At 41.0% G+C, this 13,531-nt stretch overlaps 1 protein-coding gene across 2 annotated transcripts in view; it reads right to left on the bottom strand.

The window, feature by feature from the left end:
- Positions 1-646: 646 nt before the first annotated feature.
- Positions 647-13,531, bottom strand: part of LOC141089183 (protein KHNYN-like) — a 28,514-nt gene continuing 15,629 nt past the window's right edge. For both annotated transcript variants that reach the window (XM_073575512.1, XM_073575513.1), the window contains 5 exons: positions 8,542-8,672; positions 2,986-3,082; positions 2,672-2,779; positions 1,446-1,553; positions 647-1,370 (listed from right to left, as the gene is read on the bottom strand). In XM_073575512.1, coding sequence (XP_073431613.1) covers positions 1,085-1,370; positions 1,446-1,553; positions 2,672-2,779; positions 2,986-3,082; positions 8,542-8,672 — 730 coding nt within the window. In that variant the 3' untranslated portion in view covers positions 647-1,084. The remainder of the gene's footprint in view (positions 1,371-1,445; positions 1,554-2,671; positions 2,780-2,985; positions 3,083-8,541; positions 8,673-13,531) is intronic.

The raw sequence follows: 13,531 nt of genomic DNA, 5'->3' as shown, positions 1-13,531 counted from the left end.
AACTCCTTGGAAAGGGTTTTGTACCCCTTGCCAGCCTTGTGACCCTCCACGATCTTGTCTCTGATGGCCTTGGAATGCTCCTTTGTCTTTCCCATGTTGACCATGTATGAGTGCTGTTCACAAGTTTGGGGAGGGTCTTAAATAGTCAGAAAAGGCTGGAAAAAGAGATAATTAATCCAAACATGTGAAGCTCATTGTTCTTTGTGCCTGAAATACTTCTTAATACTTTAGGGGAACCAAACAGAATTCTGGTGGTTTGAGGGGTTGAATAATAAATGACCCTCTGAATAAACTTTTCACAATTTAAAAAAAAATTAAACAAAGAAATAACATTCTTTTTTGCTGCAGTGCATTTCACACTTCCAGGCTGATCTACAGTCCAAATGTCACAATGCCAAGTTAATTCCGAATGTGTAAACCTGCTAAATCTGCAGGGGGTTGAATACTACTTGTAGGCACTGTAACTGGAGTTACAGTTTAGATTGTTTCACTTATAACAATTTGGCACATGTTCTGTGGGTAAACCACTTTACTACTGGATATGATTCTACTACTTAGTAGATAAAATTTAGATTGGTAATGGTCCAAGTGAACTTGCCTTTTTTTAAGAAAACCTTTTGCAGCTTCACCTATGGCTGGCAACACATTTTAAAAATATATCTTTTATTCGGATATGAAAATGTACAACAAAAGTAAAAGTCACAAAGAAAGGATATGGAAATGATATCTGTACATTTTTATATTATATTCCAAACATAGATAAAAAAGGAAGAAAACGAGCAACTCATCCAGCGCGAGACGTCCACTGCAGCCACGTTACACGGTTCATTATTTATTGATTTTTGAAAACATACACTATCATTTGTACATTTTAATTTTTCCGCATTTGATATTGTTACAAAATTATTACAATTTCTGGCCTCAAAAGCTTTTTTTTTTAAGGAATGCTCTGAAAGGTCAATAAGTTTTTCATACAGTAAATATTAATAGCTGAGGTCTTTTAAAGAGTAATAAATAATCCAGAACAGATGTTCTTAGTGGCTGTCGGTCAAAATTAAGCCACATTAATTTTGGTGTCTGTAGTTCAAAACTTGAGATTCATGAAGAGTTCTGATAGCTTGTTCAGATCATTCAGACACGGCTCCTTTTGGAGTATAAAATCCACTTTTATGTCCTGACGAGGAAATATACTTAAAAGCTGAGATCTTAGCCTCTCGGTTTCTGTGTGGGAACGAACACCAGTATCTTCTCTCTCCTTATATCCAAATGGTTTTCTGTCTCGAAGGTTGAGGACCTCTGTCTGAGAAGATGGTTTTGGTTGAGCATAAGGAGCTCTTCGCCCAGCGAATGTATGACCTTTAGATTTGGCCCTACATAAGTAAAGTATTGTTAGCATCAATGTACTTAGCACAAAGTACTACAAGCTGCTGAAAATAATAACTTACTTAGGTGAAGAACTCTTTGTAAGGAACTTGTCCAAAGGTGGTCCATTTCTGCCTAGAGGGTCATCTGGAATCATAAAGATGTCTCCAGCAAAGGTGTACTGCAGCAATCTGGAGATTCCCAAAATATGAAATCATAAAGAATAGAATGTAAATACAATGGAATATACACAGTAACATACATGGTAACATAGTAAGGCCGAAAAAAGACATTAGTCCATCCAGTTCAGCCTATAAAATTCTGTCAGAATAAATCCCCAGATCTACATCCTTCTAAAGAACCTAACAATAACTGTAAGATACAATATTGTTACGCTCCAGGAAGACATCCAGGCCTCTCTTGAACCCTTCGACTGAGTTCACCATCACCACCTCCTTAGGCAGGGAATTCCAGATTCTCACTGCCCTAACTGTACAGAATCCTCTTCTATGTTGGTGGAAAAACCTTTTCTCCTCCAGACGCAGAGAATGCCCCCTTGTGACTGTCACCTTCCTTGGTATAAACAGATCCTTGGAGAGATATTTGTATTGTCCCCTTATACTTATACATGGTTATTAGATCGCCCCACAGTCGTATTTTTTCTAGACTAAATAATCCTAATTTTGCTAATCTCTCTGGGTATTGTAGTTCCCCTATCCCCTTTATTAATTTTGTTGCCCTCCTTTGTACCCGCTCTAGTTCCATTATATCCTTCCTGAGCACCAGTGCCCAAAACTGTACACAGTACTCCATGTGCGGTCTAACCAGAGATTTGTACAGAGGCAGTATAATGCTCTCATCATGTGTATCCAGACCTCTTTTAATGCACCCCATGATCCTGTTTGCCTTGGCAGCCTCTGCCTGGCACTGGCTGCTCCAGGTAAGTTTATCATTAACTAGGATCCCCAAGTCCTTCTCCAGGTCTGATTTACCCAGTGGTTTACCATTCAGTGTGTAATGGTGATATTGATTCCTCCTTCCCATGCGTATAACCTTACATTTACCATTGTTAAACTGCATCTGCCACCTTTCGGCCCAAGCTCCCAACTTATCCAGATCCATCTGTAGCAGAATACTATCTTCTCTTGTATTGACTGCTTTACATAGTTTTGTATCATCTGCAAATATCGATATTTTACTGTGCAAACCTTCTACCAGATCGTTAATAAATATGTTGAAGAGAATAGGTCCCAACACTGACCACTGCGGTACCCCAGGGGAGAAAACTTTGAGTTGTCTTTATATGTACCTGAACTTTATGATATTCTGCCAAGCAGGAGACTCAGCATAAATGTCCCGTAGAAAATCATTTGTCACTATTACACCATCTGTCTCCTCTGCGAGAGTCAGCATAAACCTTTGTCGGATTAAAAAGTAAACACATCTGTTTAATTTTTTTTTACCCCAAAAAGCATAAAGTAAGTTAAACATGAATAATAATAATAATAGATCAACATTTAAGGCTCTGTTCACATCACGTTTAGGCCAAACATTTGAGGTATACAGGAAAATCCTTAACCTCTGGTTTACACTGATTTATCAGGCTGCACAAATCAGCATTACCTGTCATCATAAGGTGTAATTCTTTTGCCTTCGACTGTTCTTGATGGGGTAAAGGACAGAAGTCCAAGTTCATTCAGCTCAGTGAGGAAGTCCTGCTCTATGAGGAGACTCAGGGTTAGTCGTGGATGAATAGGTATTAAAGTGAAATTCACACAAATTGTATCTGACAAAGCACAGTATAACTATTGATAATACAGTGAAGGAAATAATTATTTGATCCCTTGCTGATTTTGAAAGTTTGCCCACTGACAAAGACATGAACAGTCTATAATTTTAAGGGAAGGTTAATTTTAACATAGAAAGATAAAATATCAAAATTAAAATCCAGAAAATCACATAATTATTTAAATTTATTTGCATTTTTCAGTGAGAAATACAGTGGGGAAAAAAGTATTTAGTCAGTCAGCAATAGTGCAAGTTCCACCACTTAAAAAGATGAGAGGCGTCTGTAATTTACATCATAGATAGACCTCAACTATGGGAGACAAACTGAGAAAAAAAAATCCAGAAAATCACATTGTCTGTTTTTTTTCATTTTATTTGCATATTATGGTGGAAAATAAGTATTTGGTCAGAAACAAGCAATCAAGATTTCTGGCTCTCACAGACCTGTAACTTCTTCTTTAAGAGTCTCCTCTTTCCTCCACTCATTACCTGTAGTAATGGCACCTGTTTAAACTTGTTATCAGTATAAAAAGACACCTGTGCACACCCTCAAACAGTCTGACTCCAAACTCCACTATGGTGAAGACCAAAGAGCTGTCAAAGGACACCAGAAACAAAATTGTAGCCCTGCACCAGGCTGGGAAGACTGAATCTGCAATAGCCAACCAGCTTGGAGTGAAGAAATCAACTGTGGGAGCAATAATTAGAAAATGGAAGACATACAAGACCACTGATAATCTCCCTCGATCTGGTGCTCCACGCAAAATCCCACCCCGTGGGGTCAGAATGATCACAAGAACGGTGAGCAAAAATCCCAGAACCACGCGGGGGGACCTAGTGAATGAACTGCAGAGAGCTGGGACCAATGTAACAAGGCCTACCATAAGTAACACACTACGCCACCATGGACTCAGATCCTGCAGTGCCAGACGTGTCCCACTGCTTAAGCCTGTACATGTCCGGGCCCGTCTGAAGTTTGCTAGAGAGCATTTGGATGATCCAGAGGAGTTTTGGGAGAATGTCCTATGGTCTGATGAAACCAAACTGGAACTGTTTGGTAGAAACACAACTTGTCGTGTTTGGAGGAAAAAGAATACTGAGTTGCATCCATCAAACACCATACCTACTGTAAAGCATGGTGGTGGAAACATCATGCTTTGGGGCTGTTTCTCTGCTAAGGGGCCAGGACGACTGATCCGGGTACATGAAAGAATGAATGGGGCCATGTATCGTGAGATTTTGAGTGCAAACCTCCTTCCATCAGCAAGGGCATTGAAGATGAAACGTGGCTGGGTCTTTCAACATGACAATGATCCAAAGCACACCGCCAGGGCAACGAAGGAGTGGCTTCGTAAGAAGCATTTCAAGGTCCTGAAGTGGCCTAGCCAGTCTCCAGATCTCAACCCTATAGAAAACCTTTGGAGGGAGTTGAAAGTCCGTGTTGCCAAGCGAAAAGCCAAAAACATCACTGCTCTAGAGGAGATCTGCATGGAGGAATGGGCCAACATACCAACAACAGTGTGTGGCAACCTTGTGAAGACTTACAGAAAACGTTTGACCTCTGTCATTACCAACAAAGGATATATCACAAAGTATTGAGATGAAATTTTGTTTCTGACCAAATACTTATTTTCCACCATAATATGCAAATAAAATGAAACAAAAACAGACAATGTGATTTTCTGGATTTTTTTTTCTCAGTTTGTCTCCCATAGTTGAGGTCTACCTATGATGTAAATTACAGACGCCTCTCATCTTTTTAAGTGGTGGAACTTGCACTATTGCTGAATGACTAAATACTTTTTTGCCCCACTGTAAGTATTTGATCCCTCTGGCAAAGAAAACATAATACTTGGTGGCAAAACCATTGTTGGCAAGCACAGCAGTCAGATGTTTTTTGCAGCTGATGATGAGGTTTGCGCACATGTCAGGAGGAATTTTGGTCCACTCCTCTTTGCAGATCATCTCTAAATCATTAAGATTTTGAGGCTGTCGCTTAGCAACTCAGAACTTCAACTCCCTCCATAAGTTTTCTATAGGATCAAGGTCTGGTGACTGGCTAGGCCACTCCATGACCTTAATATGCTTCTTTTTGAGCCACTCCTTTATTGCCTTGGCTGTGTATTTTGGGTCATTGTCTTGCTGGAAGACCCAGCCACGACCCATTTTTAATGTCCTGGTGGAGGGAAGCAGGTTGTCACTCAGGTTTTTACGGTACATGTCTCCATTCATTCTCCCATTGATGCAGTGAAGAAGTCCTGTGACCTTAGCAGAGAAACACCCCTAACACATAATGTTTCTACCTTCATGCATGACAGTGGGGACAGTGCTCTTTATGTCATAGGCTGCATTTCTCTTCCTCCAAACATGGCAAGTTGAGTTAATGCCAAAGACCTCAATTTTTGTCTCATCTGACCAGGGCACCTTCTCCCAATCACTCACAGAATCATCAAGGTGTTCACTGGCAAACTTCAGATGGGCCTGCACATGTGCCTTCTTGACCAGGGAGACCTCGCTGACACTGCAGGATTTTAAACCTGTATGACGTAATGTGTTACCAATGGTTTACTTGGTGACTGTGGTCCCAGCTGTCTTGAGATCATTAACAAGTTCCCCCCGTGTAGTTTTAGGCTGATCTCTCACCTTCCTCATGATCAATAATACTCCACGAGGTGAGATTTTGCATGGTGCCCAGATCGATGTCGATTGACAGTCATTTTGTATTTCTTCCATTTTCTTACTATTGCACCAACATTTGTCTCCTTCTCTCCCAGCATCTTACGTATGGTTTTGTAGCCCATTCCAGCTTTGTGTAGGTCTATGATCTTGTCCCTGACATCCTTATAAAGCTCTTTAGTCTTGCCCATGTTGTAGAGGTTAGTCTAACTGATTAATTGAATCTGTGGACAGGAGTCTTTTAAAAGGTGACTATGTAAGACAGTTGTCTTTAATGCAGGTAACGAGTTGATTAGGAGCGTCTAACTGGTCTGTAGGAGCCAGAACTCTTAATGGTTGGTAGGGTATCAAATACTTATTTCTCCCTGCAAAATGCAAATAAATTTATATAATTTATACAATGTGATTTTCTGGATTTTATTTTTGATATTCTATCTCTCAATGTTAAAATTAACCTACCCTTAAAAATTATAGACTGTTCATATCTTTGTCAGTGAGCAAACTTACAAAATCAGCAAGGGATCAAATACTTATTTCCCTCACTGTGTACACACTAAGTCTAACATTACTTAATCAGAAAAAATGCGGAACTCACTCTTAAGGCCCCGTCACACATAGCGAGATTGTTAGCGAGATCGCTGACATGTCACAGGTTTTGTGACGCAACAGCGACCTCGCCGGCGATCTCGCTACGTGTGACACATAGCGGCGACCGGCCCCCCGCTGCGATATCGCTGATCGTGCTCGAATGTCCTAGACCATTTTTTGATTGTTGGTGTCCCGCTGGCCAGCATGCATCGCTGTGTTTGACGCCATAACAACGACAAGCGACCTCGTTGGCGACGCTGAAGCACGCCTATCGAGGTCTGAGTCGTCACAATAGCTGCTGTGTGACAAGGTCCCAAAGACCGCCGAGGTCTTTATACGGATCGCTGTTTCGTTGCTGAATCGTTGAATAGATCTGCCTGTTTGACAGCTTACTAGCGAACATGTAGCGATGTACCAGTGATCCTTACCAGGTCGTATCGTTGTCAGGATTGCTGGAGCGTCGCTATGTGAAACGGTACCCTTAAGCTGTAATAAAATGCAGTCCTTTATTCAACCAGACACGGTATATTGGACACACTTCATGGGACAAACAGGTAAAAAAGATGACAGCGGGGAAAGAAGTGGACAACGATCGTTTCGCGTCAAGAAACGCTTCTACGTGTCCAGGTGTTGAATAAAGGACTGCATTTTATTACAGCTTTATTCCTAACTTTGAAGATTTTTAAAATACTTATATTGGAACATTTTAATAAAAAAGTTGAACACTTGTATGAAAACTATGTAAGAAATTGGAAACAACCCTTTAAAGCATGTGGCCCGTGAGGCTATATCATGTGAGCCACAACTACTGGAGATCTCCGTGACAATCGAGACCTGGTCCAGGGGCTGCCGACACCAGCGTTTTGTTTCAGCTGAATGTGCGTCCCTGTATTCACATTCAACTAAAATGTATTGTGGAGCAGAGACAAGCTCCCTGCACTGCAATACCAATAACAGCCATCAGCCAATCAGAGGTCAGCAGCTGATGTTGGCGTGCCGTTAGGGGCAGCATATAATGTCTCAGCGCTGCACTACCCCGGCTGAGCAGGATGAAGAGGTCGCTGTTATGGGTATGTAAAGAGCCGCAACACTAGGGACATTTGCTACGAGAAGGTAACCAGGATGGGGGGCATTTGCGACATGAAGGTGACCAGGATAGGAACATTTGCTAAAACAAGGTGACCAATATGGGGACATTTGCTACGAGAAGGTGACCAGGATGGAGACATTTGCTACGAGAAAGTGACCAGGATGGGGACATTTTTTACATGAAGGTGACCAGGATGGGGGCATTTGCTACATGAAGGTGACCAGGATGGGGACATTTGCTACAACAAGGTGACCAGGAAGGGGAGATGTGAAAGTATTCACCCTCCTTGGCATTTTTTTTCTGGATTTTGCTAACTCACAACCAGGATGGGGACATTTGCTACAACAAGGTGACCATGATGGAGATTTTGCTATATGAAGCTGACCAGGATGGGGACATTTTCTACGAGAAGGTGACCAGAATGGGTACCTTTGCTATGAGAAGGTGAACAGGATGTGGACATTTTCTACGAGAAGGTGACCAGAATGGGTACATTTGCTATGAGAAGGTAACCAGGATGGGGATATTTGCTACATGAAGGTGACCACGATGGGTACATTTGCTACATGAAGATGACCAGGACTCAGACATTTGCTACAACAAGGTGACCAGGATGGAGACATTTGCTACAACAAAGTAACAAGGTGAACAGGATGGGGATATGTGAAAGTATTCAACTTCCCATTGGCATTTTTTCTATTCTGCTATCTCACAACCAGGAAGGGGACATTTGCTACAACAAGGTGACCAGGAAGGGGACATTGCAATACGAAGGTGACCAGCTATAAAACTGAACCATAACCTATTCATAATAATGAATGGCATTTAAAATTTTTTTTCAAAAATGACATTTGCTACATGAAGGTGACCAAGATGAGGATATTTGCTACAAAAAAGTGGCCACCATGTGTTAAGTCCATTTATGGCGGATGCCAGGCAAGTGTTATGGGCAGGGTGAGTTATACACATGATATTCCAGAGCAATGTAGCAAAACAGCTTGTTCCATGAAATCTTAAGGATTCCTGTAGATACTCACCAGTAATTTTGCTATCCTTCTTCTGCCTCCACTCGGGCACAAAAACAGTGATGTTGCGATGCCCTCTGTCCCAGAAGTACTGTACAGCTAGTGCAATGCCACGGCAGGAAAAGTAACGGTGGAGGCCATGTCTACAATGAAAGCAATGAAATGTCTTGTGAATTTCACCCATAAACAGTCATTGCCATGCCCTATGCCTTAGTTCACTAAGGTACACATGATTCCTAACCAGAACTGATAACACAGGAAATCAAAATGAAAGCAGTGGCTGATGCAAGTGAAATGAAAATGAAATTCTGCAAATAATAAAGCAATGCAATAATAGTAACTATTGCACTCACATAAGGCTAGTTTCACATTAGCGTTTTTTTGCGCAGCGCATCGGGCGCATAAAAAAACCGCAAAGAAAAACGCAAAACAAACGCGCGTTTTTTTAACGTCATGCGCACGCTGATGCGTCAAAAAAACGCAGCGTTGCTTGCGTTTTACATGCGTTTTTGCATGCGTTTGCGTTTTTTTATGCACATGCATTTTTAGGTGTGACATTTTTTCCATTGTCTAGAGAACATTCTAGACTTGTTTCACTCAAAAACGCATGCGCAAAAAAACGCAACATGTTGCGTCTGGCGCGCCTGGCGCAAAAGACAAAAAAACGCATGCGCACGAAAACGCAAGTGTGCGCAAGACCATGCGCACGTCATGTTAAACATAGGTGCGCAGTGTGCATGCGCACGGGTGCGCACGATGTGCTGCGCACAAAAGCGCAAATGTGAAACCAGCCTAACACAACTATGCGATAGGCCATTCGGAAAGTCTGTGTCAGTATGTGTAAAAAATATATAATCACCGCGCTATATGAGATAACAGCAGAGTATAAGGATCTAGCGTGCCCACAAATCTTGTCAAACCTTTTTAGGTTGTACTTACGTGTACTACCATAGGTCAATATGTGCCAAACATGATCAGCACAAAGAGTGACGAGGGAAGTGGGCAGGATTGTATTGTGGCAAATCGTGGGAAAATGATGTCATTTAGTTTGGTGGTATTTTTAGGGCTTGTATTATGTTCTGTTTTTTTTTTTTACTATCAGTTATTACTAAGCAGTTATGAGACCTCAGGATTTTTTGTCAAAGTCGCTTCTCCGGGATACGGATATTGTATTCAAAACGAGTAGCTGCCAATCTGCAGCATCCACTAAACTATGTGATGGATCTGTGATATTCCGCTCCATACGCCCTTTACATCCAGCCGCCGGCGATCAGTAGGAGTGCTGGTGTCAGATTCCAATTGATCTGATATCGAGGACCTATCCTAACTGTAGTTTCACACAACAGCATAAAAAAAAAAAATCGATCAGAGTTGCATCCAGAAAAGTGGGACGATTTTTTTCTCACTTGTCATTCCGTGTTGCAATCCATTTTTTACTCAGCAGCTATTAATCATTTACAAGATCTTATGTTATAGAATTGCAATGTATCCGTAAAAATTGGATGCCATACTGTGGCTCCATATAGCATCCATTTTTTTCTCTCACCCATAGTCTTCCATGGTCCCGAGTGTGATTCATAGCACTTGGACCGAAAGTAGTGTCGTATGCACGAGCCCTAAGGAAAGGTCAGCAGTGTTACTGTAGAGGACAACTCCTTTGAATAAGAAAATCACTGTGTTGTGAGCAACATATATTGTCATGTACAGTACAATAGTATCAGATGAACACGCATTATAGGTAATGAGTTGTTGAATGAGTCATGGAAAGTATCGGGTTGACATTTCAAAGCGAATACAAGAAAGTGAAGGGAACAACGGGCAAAAGCAGAAATCACCGGTTATTTAAATAATGAGAGTATTTAAAAATATATTTAGAAACGTTGCCTGTACTATTTAGACAAAGCTCCTACGATGGAACTGCTATCTTACTACTACTGTAACAGTAATTACCAATAGTGAAAGATAATTGTCACAAAGAGTTAAAGGGGAAATCCAAGTTTCCATCTTTAGATACAACATGTCAGATATCAGCTCGTTACAGATTCCCATAGCCCTAGATATGATCGCTCAAGTCTCTTCAACCATAGCCATATATATGTAACTGGAAATTTCCGACCGAGTCGGACTCATCTGCTCCATTGATTTAATTGAGATTTATCATGAGAATCCTGTTTGACATGAAAAGTCACAACATGCTGCACTGAATAGTGTTGCAGAATTCTGGCACCTAAATATTTGCCAGACTCAGATGATTGCCTTATGTGTAATGTAATAAAACAGACAAGTGAATTAACAGATCATGTTCATCCAACGTTTCTACCAGTTTGGTCTTTGTCATGGTCATATGTACAATGGTAACAACTGTGACCCAAAAAGTGACAGGTAGGAGATGAGATCAGGGGACAAGCTATATCCAAGGCCCGGTCATAAAGTGTAGATATGGCACACAGTAATAAATAGATGTAGTATTCCTATAAAGTAAACGTAACAGTAATAAGTTGTAATGAAACTATAACACCCAGATGGGGGTCAAGGGTGGCTCCCGGGAGAGAGCAGTAAGGACAGTATGAAACATGGAGTCAATGGAGTTTAGGTGTAAAGGTGATTACTAAGTGGTGAAATAACCAGATCTGGAGGACAGTCCTGAATATGAATAGAATCCTTTTGACTTGACCCTTCATACCTTCGCCATAGACTGTGTTTTGGTGCATATAATAGGGGTTGTTTTTTCAGCATACATCTTCCTGTTCCTCAGGTCTGGTATTTCTATCATTTTCTCTGAGAACTTACATTCAGATGGATCCGTAACTGTGTCCTTATTACTTTACCAATGCCATAATTATACAACCCTTGTTTTGGCCATACTCTGGTACTATCCAAGAGAGACTCGGTACACTTTATTCTTTATCAGTTCTCCTTCCTATATACAGCTCTGGCAAAAAATTAAGAGACCACTGTAAAATTTTCAGTTTGTCTGATTTTTCTCTTTTCAGGAAGAGTTCAGAAATCTATATTTTGTGGAATAACCATGATTTTTAATCACAGCTTTCATGCGTCTTGGCATGCTTTCCACCACTCTTTCACACTGCTTTTGGGTGACCTTATGCCACTCCTGGTACAAAAATTTAAGCAGTTCTTTGTTTGATGGCTTGTGACTATACATCTTCCTTTTGATTACATTCCAGAGGTTTTCAATGGGGTTCAGGTCTGGAGATTGGGCTGGCCATGACAGGGATTTGATGTGGTGGTCCTTCATCCACACATTGATTGATGTAGCTGTGTGGCATGGTGCATTATCCTGCTGGAAAAAACCAGTCCTCAGAGTTGGGGAACATTGCCTGTGTAGAAGGAATCAACTGTTTTTCCTGGATAACCTTGTATGCAGCTTGATTCATATGTCTTTCGCAAAGATTACCCTGCCCAATTCCAGCTTTGCTGAAGCATCCCCAGATCATCACCAATCCTCCATCAAATTTCACAGTGGGTGCAAGACACTGTGTCTTGTACGCCTCTACAGGTCTCCGTCTAACCATTATATGACCAGGTGTTGGGCAAAGCTGAAAATTAGACTCATCAGAGATTACCTTACTCCAGTCCTCTATGGTCCAATCCTTATGGTCTTTGGCAAACTTCAGCCTGGCTCTCCTTTGCTTCTCATTGCAGAAAGGCTTTTTTCTACCTTTACATGACTTGATCCCTGCCTCTAGGAACCTGTCAAGAACTGTTCTTGCCATGCACTTCACCCCAGCTGCCATTTGTCATTCCTTTTGTAGGCCACTTGATGTCATCCTGCGGTTGCTGAGAGATATTCGAATAAGATTACGGTCATCCTGGTCAGTGGCGAGTCATTTTCACCCTCTGCCGGTCTGTAGCTTTGTTGTCCCCAATGTCTGCTGCTTAACCTTGTTGTAATGGATTGCCATCTTAGAAATTTTAAGGATGGAGGCAGCATGATGCTCACTGTATCCCTCTGCTAGTAAAGCCAGAATTGAGCCCTTCTTTTCCTCACTGAAGACTTTTCTTTTCAACTCCTTTGGCATGGTTAAGTTATTTTTTCATTACTATTACTTTTGGGATATTACTAGCACTTGTTTTGCCATCCATCTTGTCCTATGGCAAGAGGATTGTGAAAACCACAGCAGGGTTTTTTATACTTTCCTTCGTTTAAATAAGGTTTGGTTCAGGTGATCACCTAATCAGAAGCACATTAAGTAGAATGAGGTGTACTCTGGTTGGAATTCAACGGACACTGGAATGGAATGGCTGTCAGACATGTAGAAAAGCTGATTTTTATAAAACTATGCAGTGGTCTCTTAATTTTTACCAGAGCTGTATCTATTCTTACTTCTTTCTCTGGCATCTTCTCGTCTTGTCTATATATTTTTTTTACTTTTTGACCAATATCTTGGACTTCTATTACCTCACGTACTCACTTATTTCCAGTGTGCTTACACTCGCTCAATGCAAATGAATTGAGAGAGGCTAACACGTCTAGTCCGAATGTGGCCTGGTCTATGCATATCAAAAACTTGCAATAACATGACCACTCGGTCTTGAACGTAGAGTGACTGTAGTGAAAAACTTGGAGAAATTCTTTAAACCATGCTCAGCATGAAAGACCGTTTACTTGCCACAGTTATGATCGATAGATTGTACAGACAACCTTAACAAAGATAAAACTATTAGAATGACCATTATATCTGTTAATTTACTTGTCGAATTTATTAAAACACACTTGAGGAAGAAATCATGAGTCTTGCAACACTTATCAAGACGATACAAAATTCTTCCCTGTAATGTTTAGCATTGGCATGACATAGCAGAACTAGAGACATAGTGCAATAAATGGGAGTCATAGGAACATCATTTGCCTTTGTATTGAGACTTTATACTGCACTATACCTGGTACCTATGGCACATGATGGAGAATAAGGACATATTCTATAGCTCTGTACATTAAGGCTCCTTAGACTTCTATGGGTTTTACAGAGCTGTAATAAGT

The sequence above is a fragment of the Dendrobates tinctorius genome, unplaced genomic scaffold (assembly GCF_039654945.1).
Source record: "Dendrobates tinctorius isolate UK_male_01 unplaced genomic scaffold, ASM3965494v1 ptg000044l, whole genome shotgun sequence".
NCBI classification, from domain to species: domain Eukaryota; kingdom Metazoa; phylum Chordata; class Amphibia; order Anura; family Dendrobatidae; genus Dendrobates; species Dendrobates tinctorius.
The sequence above is the reverse complement of the archived record's forward strand: the minus strand, read 5'-3'. Positions and strand labels throughout refer to the sequence as shown.